Source organism: Eptesicus fuscus, chromosome 10, assembly GCF_027574615.1.
Source record: "Eptesicus fuscus isolate TK198812 chromosome 10, DD_ASM_mEF_20220401, whole genome shotgun sequence".
NCBI classification, from domain to species: Eukaryota; Metazoa; Chordata; class Mammalia; order Chiroptera; family Vespertilionidae; genus Eptesicus; species Eptesicus fuscus.
Genome location: NC_072482.1, coordinates 7,100,261 through 7,122,671, shown reverse-complemented (window position 1 = coordinate 7,122,671; position 22,411 = coordinate 7,100,261). Strand labels below are relative to the sequence as shown.

Sequence of the window (22,411 nt, the reverse complement as noted above, 5' to 3'; positions counted from 1 at the left end):
TGTACCAATGAAGAGCCACCGACAAAGAAGGGAATGATGGGAGGCTGGGAAAATATTCAAAGCCATCCATGGAGGAAATGCGCAAACTCTGGATATTTTTGCATTAATAACAGCCAGCAGTTATTGAGCAGGTGGTTCTGTCACTCTATCACATTCCTTATCCCCAGTTCTCATTGCACACCCGGGGAAACTGAGGCTCAGAGAGCCTCTAGGGCTGCACAGCTGGGAGCAGCAATCCCAGGACTCAGCAAGACCCCTTTGACTCCAGATAGCACGTTTCCTCCATCAGGTAGGCTGTTTCCAGATCAGTCAGCAACTGTGGATCACCCAAGGCTGGGCATGACCTGGAGAGTGTAATCTCGGGGGGAAAGTGATGAGCTTTCAAGGAGGTGCTGTCTCCACCCAAGGTATGAAGAAATGGAGGAGGGAGATCAGAGTGAGGCTGGCGTCAGGCGGCCCTGTGGCTCACAAGGCAGTCTGGTGCCCACACTGAGTGTGCGTCGGTAGATGCGCCAACAGCTGCTGAAAGCTTGCTTTCTTCATAGACCGTGCATCCAGAAGGCCTTTGTGGCATCAACAACCTCGAAGCGACCGGCCCACCTGGCAGCAGCCCCTGGAGGCCCAGAATCGTCACTCTGGACACTGTCCATTTTCTTTCACCTCCATTTGCGAGTGTGAGGTGTCAGACTCAGGCAGATCTGGATCTGAATCTTATTAGCTCTGCCTCTTATTAGCTGTGCGATCCTGGGCAAGTTACATAACTTCTTTGGGTCTCTGTTTCCTCACCTGTGGAATGAAGATGATCATCATAGCCCACCTCATCTGTATATATAAAAGGCTAAGCGACTGTCCAACCGGTAACTATGACACACAATGACCACCGGGGGGCAGATGCTCCAACCAGTAGCTATGACGTGCACTGACCACCAGGGGGCAGACGCTCAATGCAGGAGCTGTCAAGCTTTGGTGAACCGCCCTCTCGCAATCTGGGACCCCTTGGGGGATGTGGGAGAGCAGGTTTTGGCCTGATTCCCCACAGGCCAGGTGGAGGGACCCCACCTGCCGGAGGGACTCCACTCACTCCACAGATGCCCTTCGAGCTGCAGCGCTGCCCCAGGTGCAGCCAGCTGGGGAGGGACCACTGGAGGGTCCCACCCCGCCGGCCACCTTCTAATTAATTTCCTTTCAATGTGCATGAATCTGTGCACCAGGGCACTAGTATTGAAATAATCAATGGAGTTAATACAGGTAAAGCCAGTAGCAACCTTGTCTGGGAGGACCTGGGCACCTGTGCAGGCAGGCCTCACTTCACTTAGCAGAAGAGTCCCTGAATATAGGACAGCTGGTTGAATTTAGCTCTTAAAACTGCTCAATAGAATCCTACGTGCTTTGGGGAAGGGTGGGGAGCAATGGGGGCAGGGATGCCAGAACCTAAAATTGTCTCCTTTTGCAGCTCGGTCTCTGGGTAGAGTTGATGTCTGGGTATGGGACCCTAGGGTCCAGATAGAAGGAAGTCCAGTGCTCCCTACCCCAACCCAGGCCAACAGGTGCACAGTGCAGCCAGGATGTTCACACCCAGAACTAGTAAACTGGGAACCTACATCCAGGCTTTACACCAGGGTGAAGTCTCCTGACATCTGCTGTGCCTCCCCATCCCCAGGTGAGGCCTGAACTCTCATGCTGACCTTGACATCAGCTCAAGTTCACTCCTGACCTGATTAGTTTGATGTCCATTTAGCTGCAATATCGGGTACTTATTATTTTGTATTCTCTTTTCATTAGTTTCCCACGGGGTTCCAGGGACGGTGGTTTATATCCTTGGCAATAAAGTCTACAAGAGTCGTAGTTCTTGTTCATTTCCTGCTGTTGTGGGATCCTAATTTGGGGCATATAGGTCTCGCTAAAGCTCTCATTAAGTGGCGTTACCACAAATTTTAACTTTGTTAAAATTACTTTTGCTTTTTCACACATTTTCTTGGAAACATTTAGTGGGTTCCTGCCATGTGCCAGGCGCTGTGCCAACCATGAATAGGACAGTCCCTGCGCTCCAACAGGGAAGACTGACAAAGCAGAAGTCACAGCACAGCGTGGCAAGCACTCTGCGGTGGAGGCTGCGGACGAACGGGACCACGGGGCGGGGCGGGGGCACCAACCAGCCCAGAGACAGGCACACACACTGCCAGCTGCCCCGCGGAGTGAGCTCTGAGCAGGCTTTCCTTCCATTCAGCCATTGCAGGGAGCATGCGTCCATTTCCAGACCATCTGTGGGATTCCTTTTCAAATACACCTGTTCTTTTTTCACAGTGTCTTTTCCTTTTTCCCAATACTTTCTATTCTTTATCCTTTTTTTTTTTTCACTTGAAAACTACATTTTCTCCCTTAAAGTTTCTTTCAGATTGCTCTTTATGCGAAGTTCCCAGGAGTATAGTAAGCTTCCTGTTTTGGCCATTCACTGTCGTGATGGGATGTGTTTTTGAGTGGTTTGCAATTTTTTGGTTGTGAACTTTTCTCTCTTGGTGTTCCTATGAGACCTGGGTCGTGGAACTATAGCCATAGTAGAGTTATATATTTGCTTCTGTTGGTTTCCTAGGTGTCTAACTGACCTATTTTTACTTTAATGTCTTTGCTTAGGGAAATTATTCAATCACTTAAAAAGAATTTACTGGACATTAACTGCAAGTATATCCCCGTATTTGGTGCTGTGGAAGATACAAAATTATGCAAGACAATACTATGTGGCTGCCTTACATGGAACTGTCTGAAAGAACCAAATACACACAAAAAGTTAGGTAACCATGTAAGGCAGAGTCAATGACAGGGCTAACAGTGGACCCACAGAAGGAAAAACAGACAGCTGGGGAAAATGGGGAGGAAAAGCCGAGAGAAGGTTTGTGCGAGGAAGTTACGGAAATCTGACTGGTGGGTGGAGAGTTAGTGTGCCGCTGTAACCTTAGCTGAGGCTGTGGATGAACTTCACTTTGGGGCCCCTGTAGGGGAAAAGCCTCAATCAGGCAAAAGGAAGTCATTTAAAATGCTCCTAGGGTGGGAGGTAGGTTTAATGAAAGTTGTGTTTGAAGGCGAAAACAGAGTAACCTGACTGGGAATCGAACCCAAGACCCTTTGGTACAAGGGAGGACGCGCCAACCAACTAAGCCACAATGGCCAGGTGGGCTAGGAAGCTTCGCAGTGACTTAGACCAGAACAAATCTGGGTTAGGGAAGCCAGCACGGGAAGAAAGGGAGGAAGGGAGGTAGGCTAGCAAGATTGGGATGTGGAAGGTGTTACAGACTCCAAAGGTTTCCTTAAACCAGCGGTCGCCAACCTTTCGGGCCTCACGGACCACCGGTTGGCGACCGCTGCTAGAGTATTTGTCAGTAGTGGCTTTTTAGTTAAGGAAGGGAGTTGGGAAGGGCAGACTGCTAGAAACTTGGACTAAATGGTCAGAAGACAGATGTCTATTCTAAAGAACTTGCTCACAATGAACAGAGGATAAGTACAGGCAAAGGGCCAGGTGCCCCACTGCTGTGTTCCTGCAGCCTCTGAGCTACCCGATTCCTTTCCGTTTAAACAGAAAGGTTCCCTGAGCACCTTCACAAGCAGCAGGCGGTTCCAGGTGTCCTTGCAGGGGTGGCACTACAAGCAGGTACAGGGCACTTGTAATAAATACAGTAGGTCCTCAACTTACTCGATAATAAAACCGATTTTACCATAGGCTAATTGATATAAACAGGAGGTCAGTTCCTATGCATCTCATCAACGTTATAACACAGAGAAATGAAATTGAACAAAATGTTGGTAGAGCACCAGCTAAGCCTTCCTCTACCGGTGTTGTGAGGGTTGTACTGGAGTCAACATGGTGCAAAGCACCTTCCCACGTGTCTGCTGGCACAAAGTAAGTGCGATTTTAGGGCCAATTATTATTTCATTCTCATTAACTAGACTATAGCACCTAGCAGGCACAGTGCCTGCGTGTGCTCACACTGAACGACTGATTAAAATTCCCGGATCTAGTTATGGAGATTGGCCAAGAACTTGAGAGCAAAACACATTTTCCAGCCGTGGGCCCCAAGGGAGGTTCGCGAAGGCTCAAGTGCAAAGGAGGCTGAGGGCGACTGGGTCGGGTCTGGTGCGGGAGGCAAAGGGGAGGACGGAGTGAGACGGCAGAGCTGTGGCCCGGCAGCCGGAGGCCTCGCAGGCCGTTCCGCCCAGGACCCGGGCCGCAAAGGGGCGGACGCAGACCTGCAGGGAAAAACTCCCTAAGTCCGGACCGGGTTTAGCAACGCCGCAGACCGTATTGGGGTCGTCTGGCTTCCAGAACCGCCAGCCCCGCCCCCGCCGCTCACGGGAATCTCGGGAGAGCACCCGAGCCTGCGGAGGCCCACCCAGGCCCGAGCCGCGACCCGGGCCGCCGAGCGCGGCGCCAGGTCCCAGCCCGGCCGAGGAGCGCGTCTGGCGCATATTCCCCGCGCGTCGCCCTCCCGTGATCCCCTGCGGCTCCGCCGCGGCAAGGCAGGCCTCTGACGTCACGAGGGGCGGGGCGCCATCATCACGTGACGGGGAGTGACCTCGCCGGCCGGCGCCATGGGGGCCTCGGACCCGGAAGTGGCGCCTAAGGCTCGCGGCGGTGCCGCGGGGATGGCGGGAGCCGGAGCTGGAGCCGGAGCGCGCGGCGGAGCGGCGGCGGGGGTGGAGGCCCGGGCTCGCGACCCGCCGCCCGCGCACCGCGCACACCCGCGCCACCCTCGCCCTGCGGCGCAGCCCTCCGCCCGCAGGATGGACGGCGGCTCCGGGGGCTTGGGCTCTGGGGACAACGCCCCGACCACCGAGGCCCTTTTCGTGGCTCTGGGCGCGGGAGTGACGGCGCTCAGCCACCCGCTGCTCTACGTGAAACTGCTCATCCAGGTGGGGGCCGGGGGCGCCGTAGGGAGGGGGTGCTCACGTGAAGGTGACAGGCCTCGATCTGGTCAGATTGGGGCGGGGGTCGATGGCGACGGGTTTGGGGAGAGGGGCGGGGGCCGAGGGTTTGGTGGGCCGCAGGGACGGGAAAGGAGGAAGGCAGGAGGGTTTGGGGGATGCAGGGGCACAGGTTTGAGGGTGTAGGAGAGGGGGCGAAGGCGTCAGAGCGACAGATTTGGGAGAGGGTGGAAGGAACAAGGAGTTTTGGAGGTGCAAGGAGAGGGCGATGGGATAGAGACGGATTTCCTTCGGGGATGAAGGAATGGAGGCGAGAACTTAGAATAGAAGGGAAGGGGCATATTTGGGGGTGAGTGAAAAAGCAACAGATTTGGGGGAGGGGCAGGAAGTTTTGGCGAATGGGTGGGAAGGAGAATTGGGGGCCAAGGCAAAATATTTAGAAGATGAGCACATATTTAGGGTGAAGGGAGCAAGAGCTCTCTGGCTTTGATAGGGATGGATTTAAAGGGATGGATTTAAGACAAAGGGCGGGGGGCGGGGGGCCTGGGCCAAATATTAAAAGCGGAGAAAGGCATCAGACTCCAGGAAGGAGGGGCGGGGCGATGGACCTACTGGTGATGGAATTTGGTGGGAGAGGGGGAAGGCGTAGGATTTAGCAGGAAATGGGGGGCTCTGGATCTGATAGCGACGACAGATTTGGTGGGAGGAGGGGAACATAGGGCGACGCAGTGGGGGAGGGGACTGTGGCGTTTTGTCTGGAGAGGGAGCGAGGAGGCTTTTGGGGGAAAGGATGACGCATTTAGAGGAGAAAATGGAAGTCACGGTGGGGGTCGGGAGATGGGTCTCAGTCCTTGTAAGGGTGGGGGGAGGCGCTGAAGGGGTTTGGAAGTATTGGAATTCGGCAGAAAGGGTAGTTGGGACATAAGATGACAGGATAGAGAGACTGGCAGGAACTGAGGCCACGGTAGGGATGTCTGGCACAGTGCCATGCAGGTGCACTGGGTATACCGGTGCCGGCCAGCAATGCCTTGCAGAGGCAGCAGGCTCATTGAGAAAGGGAGAGGTTGAATTGGAAGGAGGCAGGGTGGAGGGATGCATATTTGGCCGAAATAGGTGGAGGTAACCGAAATGGGCACTGTTTAGATGGGGATGGTTCAGGCCTAAAGATTTAGCCTAGAATTTTCCAGTTAAGAAGAGTGGGCGGGGGTGGGGGTGGGGGTGGGGGGGAGAGATAAAAATTGAGATGGAGACCCAACCAAGATTTGAGTTGACATGAATGGGTGTCAGGTTTACTGTCTTTATAATTGTACTGACAGTGGGAGATACCATTGGAATAAGAGGGACTTGAATGGATAGAGTAATTGAAATCAGACTTGGAGTAGAGGGCATAAAGGGAATGGGGTAATAGATTTGACCTGACTATGACATGGCACCTGAGATGTGAAGTAAGGGTACTGGGAGCTGAGTTTTGGCTGAGGGCTGGGATTTTAGAGTGGCAGATAGGAGGATCTGTGGAGTGGAGGATGCTGGAGTATAGGCATAGGGGGCTCCATGGAAAGGAAGTGGGAAGTGGCTTCATCATTTGGACCATTGTAGATTTGGTTTGCAGGTTAGAAGAAGTTGAAAAAAGGGTGATTTGAAGAGAGAATTGGGAATGAGGGAGAATGGGGAATGGGGGAGTAAAGAGAGGCTAAACGGTTAGAACAGTGGTCGGCAAACCGCGGCTCGCGAGCCACATGCGGCTCTTTGGCCCCTTGAGTGTGGCTCTTCCACAAAATAGCACGTGCGGGCGTGCACGAACAGTGCAATTGAGACTTCGTAGCCCATGCGCAGAAGTCCGTTTTCGGCCTGGGCGAGTCTATTTTGAAGAAGTGGTTCTAACACCGAGCCACACTCAAGGGGCCAAAGAGCCGCATGTGGCTTGCTAGCCGTGGTTTGCCGACCACTGGGTTAGAAGAACTGGATGGTGGGGAGGTGGCCTATCCAATTTGAACTCAGCTGGTCCTGAGTACAGCATACTTTAGGGTGAAATTTTAATGGGCATAGCTTAGGAATCAGTAACATTTTGTAAAAAGGTAGATACCAGTTTTGGGGGTAACAGGCTTGGAGTGGCAGATCTGGGGTAAATAAGAACGCAGTGCCTAAGATCAGGGCTCGTGGGTGTTAGCTTTCAGGATTTGGAGATTGAAGGGGATGGACTAACTGCTAGAATCTGATACAGAGCCATATCTCTGGACTGGGTTCCCGGAATTGGGGATGAAATTGGGTAAGTATGACTTGGGCTCAAATAATGAAATTTTGAGGGCAAGGAGAATAAGGGTGAAATATGGCCAGTGTGCCTTTGATAACCCAGGTGGAAGTTACAAATATAGACTCAGTAGATTTGGAAGCTATGGAGACATGAGGTGAAGGGACACAGCAGATTTAGGGGTGAAATTGGAATCAATGGGACTCCCAAATTGTTGTGACAAGACTGGATAAGACAGCAAAAGAGCATAGCTCAGACTTGGAGTAGAGAGGATAAAGGGAATGTTGCCTGTGTAAGAGGAAAAATCAAAACAAAACTCAAAACCTTTGAGCTTTTAACCCACAAGGGAATGAATGTGTGGAAGGGGAGGACTAACTGCCTAGGTCAGCTGGCTCATCCCTTTTCTCCAGCTCCCCTGGGACAGACTTTTTTATAAAAAGAAGGTCCTCATCCAGAGAAGCTTTCTTATTTTACAACCAGTAATATGTCATGTAGCTCAGAATCCCATCCATAAGGGACAGCGTGAACTTTCAAAAACCCTAAGGCAAAGCAGAAAGGGAATTGACCCAGGAAAGCACTGGAAGCGTACCTAGTTCAGTTTTTAAGGCAGAGCTCCCAACCCTGCCGTTTCTGCTTTCCACATTTCAAGAGTTGCTCCTCTGCCTGGTGGCATGGCTCAGTGGTTGAGCTTTGACCTATGAACCAGGAGGTCACAGTTTAATTCTCGGTCAGGGCACATGCCCGGGTTGCAGGCTCGATCCCCAGTGGGGCGTGTGCAGGAGGCAGCTGATCCATGATTCACTCTCATCATTGATGTTTCTATCTCTCTCCCTCTCTCTTCCTCTCTGAAATCAATAAAAATATATTTATTTGGGGAAAAAAAAGTTGCTGCTCTGGCTCACTGGTCCACAGACTCAGTTGGCCTGCTTTGAGGGACAGGGCTGCTGTCCCAGCCCCCTGTCATAGAAGGAGACTTCTCACACCCCGCTTAGGTGCTGGTCTCCCGGACACCCTGCCTCCTGCCTGGCAGCAGAGAGTCTCCTCAATTGGCAGCATAGCAAACACCCTCACCCCTCAGAGAGACCCCACTTCCTCACGGGGTGTGGGTGGCTTGGTCCTTCACCCACATGAGGTTAACATATGTAACAGCATCTACACAGCAAAAAGTGACCATAGCCCCACGGAAATGCGGGGACTCTGTCACAAGGATATGGGTGACTGAGATTAGAAAACAGTTGAGGAATTGTTTGAGGAGCAGCTGGGATTTGAGGTGGCAGTCTGCTCTGCCTGAGAATGAGGGGACAGATCTGTTAACATCTTCTGTGGGTGTGGTAAGAAATTCGAGTTGTGGGTGACCTTTGGAATGGGTTACTTGGAGCTGAGTTGTCTGAAGTTTGGGGTGAGATTTGGATGTACTGTGTTTTGGTGTTAACCACGTGTAGAATTGAGACTGGATTGAAGTTTTTAACCTGGAGATGACAATAAACAGATTTATTCTGAGATGAGCATGGGAATCAAAGTATATAAAAATAGGGGATTTTGTCCTGGGGATATCTGGAATTTGAAGGTAATAATGTTGGGGGATGGGGATGACTTGGGTAGTGTAGGGTGGTATCTGGGACTAGACATTTGTGCTCATTGGGAGATTCATGATCCTGATGGTTATAGACACTGATGAAATTTCTTTTGTGTTTTGATGGGGAAAACATCGACAGGAACAGCATTAGAATTTGTGGGGAAAGAGTTAGAGGCCTGGGAAGATGAGAAGCAGTGAGGCTGAGTCAGCAGTGGAACCTGACGTTCCTTTTGTATTTGTTGATCCTGAAGGTGGGCCATGAGCCGATGCCCCCCACCATTGGGACCAATGTGCTGGGGAGGAAGGTCCTCTACCTGCCGAGCTTCTTCACCTACGGTGAGTGCTTCCTCGGCAGGAACGCCCACACCGACCAAAGAGAAGCATCAGGTGGCGAGCCGGCCCAGCTGGCCCTGGGGACCACATGGGCAGCATGGCACCCAGAGTCAGAGCTGGCATGGAGGAGGGGATCCCTGAGTGTGGCCCGAGGCAGCAGGGTGTTGGGGTGAGAGCCGGTGAATAATACAGCTTTGGTCCAGATCCTCTACCTGGCAGCAGGCCAGGCGGGGGGTGGGGGTGGGGGGGCAGACAGGTGCTCAAGGGAGGAGCCAGTCAAGACCCTGGTCTCTGTCATCCCTGCCCCCAGGTTGTGCCTGGAATGGGGGGGGGGGGGGGGCGGGCGGACAGTGAGGTGTCCTTTGCCTTCTGAGCAGTCCGGCCCTGCTACTAGCTTTTTGCTTTCCTGCTACTGTAGCAGGAGGCCTGGTTCTTTTTCTTCTTTCTTCGTCCTCTTTCCTTTGTGTTCCCCGGGCATGGAGCCAGCTCATTCTGGCATCTCCACCCACTGGGTATAGACCAGTGCATGGTGAATCTGGCTTTACCTGTGGTGTGCCCTGACCAGCCGGGTGAGCTGGGGCACGCAGCCTCACTGCCCTGGCCCGCATTCCTCTGCAGCGTGGCACCAGCATCTTCATGCCTGGCCCTTCACACACCCTCCCCGTCCTGTCCCGAGGTCTCTCCGCCAGGAAGCCCACCTGGCTGCCTCTGCTGCTCATCCCCTGGCCCGTGGGCACCAGCTGCCCAGGATCTTTTCAAGCCCCCATGGCTGTCCCTCTCCCAGTCCCCACCCTCACAGGGTGATCATGATGGGGACTTTCTTTAAATGTGCCCTTGTTGTCTAGTTCACAGCCAGCCCGATCCCCTCATGCCTCCTCCATCTCTGCTCTTACCTGTTTGGTCATTCCAGAATGTTCTCTGAAAACCTTTGTTTCCACTGAATAACTTGGGGCTTCGCCCCCTGTCCCCTTTGTTTCACTTCATACACTGCTGGCAGAATCTGAGGTCACGTTTCTCTTTCAGTCTTGCCGCCATGGTGCTGGGCACAGTCTGGGGCCAGTCAGAACGTGTCATTTTGTGGGGAAATGTGTTCTTATTTGTTTTTACTTCAAGATTGTCAGTGTGGGGGAGGGGAGATCAGAATGAGGAAGGCACCCCCTGAAGTGCAGTGAGGCTGGTGACCCAGTCAACACTGGGTCTGTGGGAAGCAGGGGTGTGGGCTGCCAGCCCCTCCCTGGGGAGTCTCTGTATGGCTGGGCACCCTCCAGCCGTGCGAGGGACGAGGGGTAGAGCCCAGACCGGCGTTGTTCATGTCGCAGTCATTCCCGAAAGGACTCAGGAGAGGGGATCTTGACTCACTTTATCTGCTCTTGCGAAGATGAACAGAGTTCTTAGGTGCTCCCCACCCCAGTTTACATGAATGGTGTTTTCATCCGGGTGTTGTAGCAGATGCCCATTGGGTGTTTCCAGATACCACACTGCTCTCCCGTGGGAAGAGGGCTCGGCTATGTGGATGCCTAGAGCCTGTCTAGACAGCATCTCCTCCCCCTGTCATGGTGAAGGTGTAATGGGTGAAGGTGTGACGCAGAGAACTTCCTGGAGAGAGTTCCAGGGACTGCGGAACCCCTGCAACCAGCGGGGAGGAGAGGGGGCGGGGCTTTGGGCCCAGCATGGCCTCTGCGGGCATTTTTGCCTGCCTTTCTCTGCTCTCACTTGTTCATTCTTCATCTCAGAGGTGGGGGAAGTAGGGGTCCCTAACTCCTTTTTCGCTGGTGGGCAGGTGAATAGAAGGAGGCTGAGTGCCTCACTGGAGATCACACTTGTTTACCCTGCCTCCCTCTCCCTCTTACTGACTGGTGCTTCCCTCCCCCAAAACAAACCTTCCTTCTGCCCACTCTGAAGCCAAGCGCCTGTGTCCTCCCTCCTCCTCCACCCCCCCCTTCCCCAGCCCCACCCATCTCAGGAAGCAAGTGTGCAGGTAACAGGTGCTGCAGCCTGGGAAAGCCCCCTGGCAGTGGCCGAGGCAGTGGACTGCTGGGTGGCAGACATGTTACAGAGAGAGGCCGGACAAGCCGGTTCCTGCCACTGTGAGGCGCTGGAGAGCTGAAGTCGTGGGTCTAAGGGGAGCATTGTCTGAGAACATTCTGCCAGCTTCCAAGTATGTAGCTTTGTAAAAGTACAGCGGCTTTTTGAACATAGTTTGAAAGTTGATATTAAAGAAAACAACAAAACATTTAAAAAGCGATCCTTTCAGAGGCCCCAGTGAAGAAGCACGGACTCAGGTGGGCTCTAGCTCCCTGGCTGCTGACGTTTTTTCTGTAAAATAGTTCCTTGGTGCCTCTGCTTTGGTTCCTTCTCCACTTGCATGTCCTCTCCCATCTTGATTAACAAATGCCACCCGGGCCAGGTGGGTCCCCGGGCATGCCCAGCCGACACTCTTGAGCTTCTTCTGGGAGCCCTTCCTTTTTCTTTTTTCCTCCCTTGGGTTGCAAACTTTATTATTGTACATGGGAACTCTGCCTTCTTCCCTTTCTCCTTTCCCTGAGAAAAACATTTTTTTATGAACAACAGAACTGGTTTCTGGGTTGCAGCACTGAAGTTGCTGAGTTGAAAACTAGAGCTGAGTTTGCCAAGTAGATTTGTCAAAGCTAAAAAAGGAAATATGTGGACTTGTTTGTCAGAAATATGTTTTGAAGGCTTTTACACAAAGGAATGGGCTAGAGAAGAATTGGTGGGGCCTGATTGCTTCCAGGCTCCTGGACAGATCTCCCCTCCGTGACTGTGACTTCGGAGTCGGTGTCTGCACTGGCGTGACACTGCCACCCCTGCTTCCTTTTAGCCAAGTACATTGTGCAAGTGGATGGGAAGATCGGGCTGTTCCGAGGCCTAAGCCCCCGACTGATGTCCAACGCCCTCTCCACCGTGACCCGGGGCAGCATGAAGAAGGTGAGGCCCGGTGAAGTCCGCAGCCGTTGCCAAGGTTCCCCTGAACTCCCAGCCACCCCAGGCAGCCATGTGCACTGGTCCAGCTGCCCCCCTCCCCAGGCTGGTCGGGCCTCCACCCCAGCACCATAGCCAGGCTCCAAACCCTGGCGGCCCCACTCGTCGGGAGGGAGGGTTCCTGCCCCACAGTCTTCCCGTTTTCCCACGGCTGTGACACCAGGCTCCAGCCTGGGGGTTCCCTGAGGCTGGCCCAGCCAGTGGCCACTGCAGAGAAAGTGGTAGGAGCTGCTTCCTGCCGTCTCTGCCCCACGAGTTACAGTAAGAGGCACTGTAATTTGCTTGGCCCTCCTTTGTGATTTGTCGCAGGTTTTCCCTCCGGATGAGATTGAGCAGGTGTCCAACAAGGACGACATGAAGACCTCTCTGAGGAAGGTGGTGAAGGAGGTGGGTGTTGGAATTGGAGAGAGGCCCTGGGAGAGGAGTGGGGTTATTTCTCACGGTCAAGTTGGACAGGTCTTTGAAGAGGCTCAGAGTTGGGTCCTCATGCTTGCATGGGAGGGGTGACGTGGAAGGCCAGTGTGGATACTGCAGGGAGCCCCAGAAAGCCTTCAGCCGTTTTGGGGCCTGGCCTGGCCCCAGCAGCACTCCTGGATGGTGGGAATTGGAGGTGGGCAAAAGTGGGGCCACCTGAGGTAGACTGGCCCACTGTGGGGGCTGCGGGATCTCAGGTTGTGCCCCATATGAGCTCTTAGCTCCCAGGAGTGTCAGTTTCAGAGGCAGGCCGGACTGAGTGGTTGCCAGGGTTCCCCTGACCCCCTTCTCCCCTCTTGCAGACCTCCTACGAGATGATGATGCAGTGCGTGTCCCGCATGCTGGCCCACCCCCTGCATGGTGAGCTGCCCCACTGGAGACCGCAGCGCAGAATGGGCTGGCCTCATGGACTGTAGCTGGGCGGCGGTAGACTTACGGGGAAGGGGCAGTGAGGTGGGAGTATTGCGTTGCAACCCCACTGAGGAGAGATTGGCCGGGAGTCCTGTCCAGAGGGAGCTGAGGCTCTTCCCAGGTAGAAGACGGGGTGCCGTGGCCATGGGGTGTGCTGGGAAGCCCAAAAGCCCTTCCCCCGCTCTGTGACCCAGGCCATGATGTGCAGGGGCCACTCCAGCGGGCACCCCACAGCTGGCTGTCCTGGGCTCTGTGTTTGCGTCATGTCACCTCTTTGTGTTTTCTCTTTCCTCAGTCATCTCAATGCGCTGCATGGTTCAGTTTGTGGGACGGGAGGCCAAGTACAGGTGGGTAATTCTTCTTGGGACTGAGAGGCATGGCCTCGTCCCCACTCCGAGTCTGCGAGGACAGGCCATGCTGGGCCAGTCACTGCCCCTTCTCGGCCTCGGCTCTAATGTGCTGGCTTAGGAGGAACTGGTAGTGGCCTCCATAGTCTGTGTCCAGGGGCCTTTTCTCTGTGTCTCTTGTCTGGGATGCCCGGGACGGGCCTGGGTGCCCTGCAGAGAGGTGCGTGGGCATGGAGCTGGTTTGGATTAGGAGTCCTGGCACCAGAGCTGATTCTTTACTTAGGACTGAAACAGGGTTTCCTCCTGCCCCCTAGGTTATGCCCTAAGGCAGTGATGGCGAACCTATGACACGTGTGTCAGCACTGACACGCATAGCCATTTCTGACACGCGGCCGCTGAGGATGAAACATTTGCTGCTCCTGAGGATGGAACATTTGCGACTAGAGTCTTGGAGTTAGTTTTTTCCTCAAAGTGACACACTACCCGAGTTATGCTCAGTTTTTTGGCGAAGTTTGACACACCAAGCTCAAAAGGTTGCCCATCACTGCCCTAAGGATTTCTCCACTGTCCTAGCACCTGCTCACAGCTCGTTTCCTCCTCTGTCCACTGCAGCCGATTGCCAAGTGCCCACTTCACATCTGCGTGCCGCACTGCACAGGGGCTGGGGCAGAGGTGTGCTGACAACAGCCCTTCCCTCCGCATGATCCCTCCCTGCCCCTCAGGCTCAGTCAGGACAGGAGGCGGATCCTGGATGCCTGTGACAGGGACACGCCTCTGTTACCCTCTCTAATTCTCATTTCCTGGGTTCAGTTGCTTTCTGCTGCTGCCCTGTGGGGTCCCTGCCCCAGGAAGCTTGGCTGCTATGGGGCCTCATTTTGGGTTCACTAGTGGGAAATAGGCCCATTCCCCCAGACTGAAATGTGAGCTTGGCAGACGGGACCAGGAGTGGCCGTGCCACTGTTCTGAGGAGAAAGATAGTGGGGCCTGGCAGGGCTCGTGCCCTGGAACCAGCACTAGCCAAGGCTTTGGCTCCCACCTCTCTTTTTCTCCTGGGCCACTGCCGCCTGAGGCTTTGCAGAGCCTCATGTAGGACAGGCCACTTGGCTTTGCGAGCCAAGGTCACAGGGGTTGCTCTTGAGCCTCCTTTCCATTTCTCACCTAGAAGCCCGTCTAGTCTCCTCCAGGCCGTGATGAGCGCCGGTCCCCAGGCTTTTGGCTGGGGAGGGCCAGATGCCTTTCCCAGGCTGCCTCTGGGCGGTCTGCTGCAGGGCCTCCTGCTGCAGGTCCCTGTGTTCCTCCTCTGTCTTCTGGGAAAGTAAATCTACCCCTTGCCACTCCACCTGCTCTCACTCGGGCTTCTCTACCGAAAGGTTGTTCAGCCAGAGATAAGTCTAGGGCCAGGCAGACGTGCCATCATGGTGCCACAGCCCAGGCTGAATGGTTTAGTCCTAAATTCCAGACCCACAGAAAACACTGGTTGCTGACTGCCGAGTTCTGCCCCAGTGCTGGTAGGGTTTCTCCAGTCTCTGAACTGGGTAAGTACCCTTTCACCCCCAAACAAGAGCTCTGTCATCTCCACAGGGTTCTGCCTGGAAACAGAATCTCCCATGCCCATCCCCGCCAGGACTCCATGGCTCTGAGCAGCAGTGGGGAGGGTGGAGGGTAGAGGGATGGGCTTCTCCAGGTGACTGAGTGACCTCTAGCCCCGTTTTGCTTTCTTCACAGCGGCGTGCTGAGCTCCATTGGGAAGATTTTCAAAGAGGAGGGGCTGCTGGGATTCTTTGTGTACGTGAGTTTATACCCCCCAAGCTGGCCACGGGCATGGCTCTGCTAACAGGCTCCCTCAGCCTCTCAGGCCGCAGCTGCTGGCCTCAGTCTAACCCCAGGCCCCACTCCTGCCTGAGTAGCTGCACTTCACAGCGCGTTCGAGCTACAGATCGTCCGGACCAGAGCTGTGCAGGCTTGTCCGGACACGGCCCACACAGAGACGGTACTATTTGGTCAGTGCTGACTGCACTGGCCACCCACGCCCTGTCCATTTGCCAGGGCTGGGGGTGGGCGTGGGGCTGGGCATGAGCCAGGGTGCTCTATCGTCCTTCGTTTCATTGCTGAAAAATGACTGACAATCTGTGCCACGCACTGCGGACCGAACGCTGACAGCTCCCAGTGACAGCATTTCTGAGTTCTTCCCATCTGACTTGTAGGGAATTTCACATAACAATTCCTGCTTCTGGCTTCTTTTAAAAGTCAGAAAACCTGGCCCTGCTCGGCCTGTGTTTGCGCAGAGTACCTGCCAGCAGGGCACACGTGCTCCCAAGGACCACAGACCCTCTGCCTTCCTTGTGTCTCACACCCACCTTACTTCACTGTAAAGAAAACACCCGACAGAATAATCCACAGATGGAGCCCCAAAGCCGGGCCTGACAAGTGTCATCTATTTTGCCTTTTAAGGTCTAGGCAGTGACATGTATGTACTAAGTACGGGCTGTCTATTTACTCATATTGTGGTTTTATAGTTGGCCACATGTTTTCATTTATGATCCAGTGTAACCAAGAAACTCTGTGTGTGCGCGTGCGTGTGGGTGTGTGTCTCATCAGGAGGTGATGTTTGCCCCAGGGACGTTGGTACTGCCTGGAGACATCTTTTGTTGCCCCAGCTGGTATGCAGTAGAGGCCAGGGCTATTGCTAAACATCCTGCAGTGCCGAGGGCAGCCCACAACGAAGGCTTATTCAGCCCTAAATGTCGATAGTGCCAAACCTTGCCTTATCTACACACACACATTTTTATATATACACCCATGCATATATGCTTAAACATGAGCAACTACATGAGTAAATATTTGCCCATGTGACTGGTATATCAGACTTTAAAACACTACGCATCACCACCTCTGGTGTTTTTTTTTTTTTTTTAATATATTTGTATTGCCCTAACTGGTTTGGCTCATTGGATAGAGCGTCGGCCTGCTGACTGAAGGATCCCAGGTTCGATTCCGGTCAAGGGCATGTACCTTGGTTGCAGGTACATACCCAGTAGGGAGTGTGCAAGAGGCAGCTGATCAATGTTTCTCTCTCATCGATGTTTCTAACTCTCTATCCCTCTCCCTTCCTCTGTAAATCAATAAAATATATTAATAATATATATATATATTAATAATATATATATATTTTATTGATTTACAGAGAGGAAGGTGGGGGGGGGGGGGGAGAGAGAGAGAGATCAATGATGAGAGAGAATCATTGATTGGCTGCCTCCTGCACACCCCTACTGGGGATCGAGCCCGCAACCTGGCATGTGCCCTTGACCAGAATCGAGCCTGGGACCTTTCAGTTTGCAGGCTGACATTCTATCCACTGAGCCAAACCAGGTAGGGCACCTCTGGTGTTTTCCACACTCGTATAGTGTTATGCTGGTATGTGACTAGGACTCCTGTTGGGTCACTTAACCTTTGGGTTCTCCTTCTCTTCACGTGGGTGTGGAATAGGTGACACGCAGATGTTACAGTTCTCAGAAAGCGCCAAAGGGTACGTGTGGAGAGGCCACCTGAGCGCAGGTGGAAGCAGCATGATTAGAAATTGCATTCACGAGGTTCATTTTGTTAATATCCCTCATAACATAGATGTGTTGCATCTAATTCTTGTGAACTTTTGAAGTATTTTGAAATACGATTTTTAAAAACTCAAAAATCATAATTCTACTTCCCCTCCCACGAGATAGCCATTTTTCTGGAAATCTTTTCAAGTCACTCCCTATCTAAACAAGTAAATCAGCACATTAAAAACCACCCGCACACGCAGGTGCTGTATCTGGGGGAGCCTCCTCTCTGCTTATCTCAGAGGCCGTCGCTTTAAAGGGTCAGTGCTTGTGAAGCTTGCTTGGTTGTGAACATTCTGGGGGAAGACAACATGCATTGAGCAGTGTTTCGTGAGAGTTGGTTAGGTATCAAGGCCAGGAGAAAACTACCAACATGTAGGCACTCTTTCATAATCTGTATTGAAAATCCCAGATTTAGCAAAATTCACATCTTGAGGCCCAGCTTCTGTGGTTTGAAAACGCTTGTGAAACCAGAAGCCAATCTGGTATCAGACGAAGCACATAACCCCAAGCCCTGGAGAAGGAGCGTGCCCTCCTGTGTGCAAAGCCGCTGGCCCCGCAGCCCTGCAGGCTCCTGCCTGAGGCATTGGATGTGCTGAAGTTCCGAGCTTGGAACATCCCTGCTGCTTCCTGGGTGTGGAGCCCCCAGGAAACGCTCCCCTCCCTACCCGGCTCATCTTTGCTCACCTTGTTTTTTAGTGGCTTAATCCCTCACCTCCTGGGAGATGTGGTTTTCTTGTGGGGCTGTAACCTGCTGGCCCACTTCATCAATGCCTACCTGGTGGATGACAGCGTGAGTGACTCCCCAGGGGGGCTGGGAAACGACCAGAATCCAGGTTCCCAGGTTGGTTGGAACAAGGACTTGTCCATCTTTCTGTGTACCTCTGATGCCCAGGGTCTGGGGCACACTCAAGGACTCTGGGGTTCTGAGCGCCAGGCCCCGAGGGCTAGAGAGGGCCTCTGGGGGAGGGGTCTGAGAAGACCTCTGTGGTCCCCAGGTCAGCTTTGCCTCAGACTGGATACCTGGAGTGTATGGAATGCCCGTCCCTGGGCAGCTTTAGAAATCAGAAACCCCAGCTTATGTAAGGCTGTGTGAGTTATGACCCAACTAGGGGTCAGGAAACAGAAGAGAGACCGACTCCCAGCAACCCTTGAACTCCTGCTTAGTGTTTTATGCTTTCAAAACCCTTTGTGAGCATTATGACAGTGGTTCCTGAGAACACCCCAGTTGTGAAGGGAGCAGGGCAGGTATGTCATCCTGTTTCACAGACAGAGAAGTTGAGCCCCAGAGACGGAAGGGCTCTCCAGAGGCACTTGGCTGGGATCGACAGGGCTGGGACTAAGTCCTTCCCTGTGAAGGTAGGGGTGCCCCCCCCCCTTGAGGTTTCTCAAATCAACTAGGAAGTGTGCTATCCAGGAGCACCCCAGCATTGTGTTCACAGTGGCCCACACACCTGCTGTGCATAGACCTCAGCAGTTGGGTCAGGCATGCGGAGGCCTTGCCTTCTAAAAGGCACCGAGAAGAAAGGAGTCTAAGGACCCGATGGCTTGACTGATTCTGTCTGAATCAAGATGAGAGTTGGGGAACAGTGATGGGTGGGGGTTCCTGGTAGCCAGCCATTGTAACAGCAGGGATTGCCAACCCCAAGAAGGAAGGTGAGGGCTTAGGGACCTGTCTACCAGGATCACTGGGGGGTGGGGGTGGAGGGTGTCAGTCTACATGTGTCTGTGTCTGGGCAGTTCTGTGTGTGTCTGGGCATGTGCCTGGTGAGCAGTGCCCCGCCCTCACTGAGAGCCTCTGCTCAGGGAAATTGTCGGTCTTGGGTAGGTGTCTTATTGGCCTTTCAAAGTGAGCGAATTCAAATGGCCCCTTTCTCAGGGCCTCGTGGGTGGGGGAGCTGCTGCCATCAGAGTGCCAGGCTGGGACAGCTGAGGTGGAGGGGGTATCCCACAACTGATCGGTTCCCTCTAGTCTAGCGGGGCAGGTGTTTGACCAGGGGCTGCTGTGTTTAGCCTCCAACAACAGCAGTCAACAGCTCCATTGAAAGTACTTTTTAAGTACTTTTCTGTGTGGCTTAAAGGCTAAGATGAAGCTGCCACTTGGGCAGAGGGCTGAGCAGACCTGCATCCAGGGTGCAGGGCACCCATCTGGTGGCATGGCCATGCCACAGGATGCTGAAGGTTCGGTAGTCCCCTTTCCTGGGCAAGGTTGAGGTCTGAAGGGGGCAGGAAGCCCAGGCTTCCCCGCATTTTGGGCCTGGATCGTTCAGGTGGCTGGCTGTCTTCTAGCCCGTAAGCACTCACTGAGCACTGTGTGCCAAGCCTCAGACACTGATCAAGGCAGGCACAGGCCAAGCCCTCGCAGCTCACAGCCAGTGGGACTGCACAGGCCAGCAGCCAGGGATCCCCTTGCCTGGCCTTCACTCCTCACCGTCCCCAGCGGGGCCACGGGAATCCTACCTCCCAGATCTTCTCGTGGCTCTGCTCCAAGGCCATGGAAGCTGCTGGCAGGCCCCGAAAGTGTGCACAGGGGTGTGTGAGGCAGGGTGTGGTCGGGGTGCAAGGCCAGGACCAAGCAGCACGACAGGGTTCTGCATGTGTGACGTGTGCATCCTGAGGTGTCCGTGGCAAACCGGTCTTCCTTTCTGTCTCTCCAGTTCAGCCAGGCCCTGGCCATCCGCAGCTACACCAAATTTGTGATGGGGGTAAGTCAAGTCAGCCACCCTTCCCACATGGGCCTGGGAGGGGCTTGGGAGGGCAGCTCGGGGGGTGGCTGGGGGCCGGCCGTGGTGTAGGATGTTGGCACACTGTGCCCCTGCTCCCTGGGCCCCGGTGGGGCTGGCGAGGGGGTCACTGACACGCAGGTCTCCCTGGGTTTCAGATTGCAGTGAGCATGCTGACCTACCCCTTCCTGCTGGTCGGTGACCTCATGGCTGTGAACAACTGTGGGTAGGTGTGCGCCCGTCCACCAGGCACTTTGCCAAGGCTGCAGGGGCACCCAGCTGAGCCTGTCCAGCGCTCTGCCCCCTCCCATCTGGGCCTGACATCCCGCCTGGCACCCTGGCTCCCCTTCGGGATGACTGGTTCGGGATGTGGGTAGTGGCAGTGCCAAGCCATTCCTTCTTGGGGTCTTTCCTTGGTGATCACCTCCAGGGCTCTCTGGGTCTAACATGCTCCCCTTCCCTGGCAGGCTGCAGGCCGGGCTCCCCCCCTACTCCCCAGTGTTCAAGTCCTGGATTCACTGCTGGAAGTACCTGAGCATGCAGGTGAGCAAGCCCCCAGAGGCGGTGTTCCCGTCCCACACACGGAGCCGGCCACATGGTTTTGTGGGTGCTTCATTGCGTGGAAAGATAAGGGTTGCCATGGAATCCAGTGTTGTGAGGAGGATAAAGAGAATGTAAATGTAGACTTGGTTTAAGACATTTAAATTGACTTTTCACTTTATTTTAGGATTTGAGGTAGTTAGATCTGAGTTCACTTAAAAATTTACATCAGAAAAAGTCCCCTTTTCTTCAACTCTTAAAGACTTCTAGATCAAATGTGGGGGAGCCATGGGGAGGTGGCACACACCATCTCACACCTTGAATAAGACGCTGGAAATGGAGCCCTGGGGTTGAGGCCAGCTCCTGCCAGGCAGCTGGTGTACTGGAGGCCGAGCCCTCTTGCGGGACACCCTGGTGCCCAGGAGAGCCTGAGGGTTGACCTGGGCCCCATGTGAGCCTGGTGAGGGGGGCAGTCTTGGGGTTGGGTGTTGCATACCCAGGCACCTTTCTACTGGCTGGAGCGCTTAGGCCCCCAAGTCAAGGCTCCTGGTGGCTAGGGCAGATCCTTGCCTCCTAGCCTTGATTTGCCTTGTGAATGGGGCAGTGCCTGGCGAGCAGCCCGCGCACGGGCTGACCTCGGGTTAGCGAGAGGACAGATGGGAGGGACGCAGCGAGGCAAGAGCCGGGTGCAGGTCTTCCCAGTGACCCAGTGCGTTCCCTGTGCATCTCGTCCTGTGGGCATTGGAGGAGCCCCGGACCACTGGGCTCTGAAGCCAGAAGGACCCTTCTCTTTGGGAGGTGCTTACCGAGTAGCCCATCCACAGTGGACACCCTGTGGCATGAAGTGGCCAATGAACCACTTCAGCTCAGGGCAGGTTGTGACCTTGCCCTTCAGGAATGCAGCCTAGGCCCTCCCTGACCCTGAGCTCTGAGCTGCTGGGCCCTTCTCTGCCTCACACTGGCCTTGCTCGGGGGCAGGAGTGAAAGCCGGCCTCCCCTCTCACTGACCCGACTGTTCCTTCCCATCCAGGGCCAGCTCTTCCGCGGCTCCAGCCTCCTTTTCCGCCGGGTTTCATCAGGATCGTACTTTGCCGTGGAGTAACCTGAATCACTAAAAACCGCGGCTCAGCCTGGCCGCCACGGGAGGGGCCCGATCAGCTTGGGCCCTTGTAAGACAACTCTAATCCAGCGACACCTAAATGTGCTGCAGCCCTGCTGGGCTTCGGCGTCCATGTTTGCCCTGTGTCTGTCCAGAAGCGGGGTTGAGTGGGGTGAGGCTGCATCCAGGGATCGGTCACCTATTGGGCCTGGGGAAGGTGGGGCGGGGCTGGAGAACGGGGCGGCGGGGGAGGAAGAGGGGGGCCCAGGCTTCACAGAAGCAGAATCCCCGGCTTCACAGATGTGCCAGGTCTGCCTGTTGCAGATCAAAACGCTGCGGAGGCCCAGGTTGGATGGGAAAAGGCTCTTGATGTCAGGTCCCACCCCACTCACCCCCAGTCAGCCCCAGCTCCCCCTGCAGCTCAGCTGGGAGCACCGTCTCCTGCTTGTAAATAGGGCGTGATCCCCTGCCACCAGCCACCATCATGCCAGGCCTGTGCTAGAAGCTGTGGCCAGGTTCTGCCTTTTTCTCAACACTACTCTTCTGATGGCAAGGCAGCACCTTCTCAATGGGAAATCACGTGGCCGCTCAGAATGTGTACCTCACTGAATGCACACCTGCTTAATGGGGACGCCTCGTGTGCGGGATCTGGTTCCCTGTGCACTGGTGAACACCCAGAAGTTAGGCAGATCAGTGTCTCTAGTCGTACCCAGTTTAAAGTCCCTGATATGATTTGACCGTTTCTTCCTCAAATAAATGTACTGGTGGTGATTTGGAGTTTTGTGGGGAGTCTCTTACTTTGATCTTTCTCAGTTCTTGGTGTTTGTGTGAGGATGTGCTGTAGAGTGGCAGGGCTGAGGCAGCGCAGCCTGGGTTGAGAAGTGCCAGGCTTGGTGTAGATCAGCCACCTGAGGTGGGGGGGCGAGGGGGCTGGGGCGGTGGAGATGGGGGTGGTTTCTGAATCAGACTGGCCAAGATGCCATTCACAGATCAACAAGCAGTGCGTAGGCCTGTCGCTAGGGAGACAGTCCCTTTAAAGGCTTCCCAGCTTCCAAAGGTGTTCCTTCCAAACCCCTGACTCATCTCTGCACCATCTGCGGGTGGCGTTTGCAGTTTTTACTGAGTCATTTGGTGTGGTCACGTGGTGACA

The 22,411-nt window shown here is 54.3% G+C and overlaps 1 protein-coding gene across 2 annotated transcripts; it reads left to right on the top strand.

The window, feature by feature from the left end:
* The first annotated feature begins 4,543 nt into the window (after positions 1–4,543).
* On the top strand, positions 4,544–22,038 carry MTCH1 (mitochondrial carrier 1). Of its 2 annotated transcripts, none has more exons than XM_008151959.3 (12): positions 4,544–4,902; positions 8,990–9,074; positions 11,911–12,017; positions 12,381–12,458; positions 12,848–12,905; positions 13,252–13,303; positions 15,029–15,088; positions 17,599–17,743; positions 19,557–19,604; positions 19,781–19,848; positions 20,090–20,165; positions 21,193–22,038. In XM_008151959.3, exons 1-12 carry the CDS (start codon positions 4,582–4,584, stop codon positions 21,262–21,264), a joined length of 1,170 nt encoding a protein of 389 aa, XP_008150181.1. In that variant the 5' UTR covers positions 4,544–4,581; the 3' UTR covers positions 21,265–22,038. The 2 variants fall into 2 exon arrangements, with proteins under 2 accessions (XP_008150181.1, XP_008150182.1); XM_008151960.3 differs by having other exon boundaries at positions 4,545–4,902; positions 17,599–17,692.
* Positions 22,039–22,411: the final 373 nt, after the last annotated feature.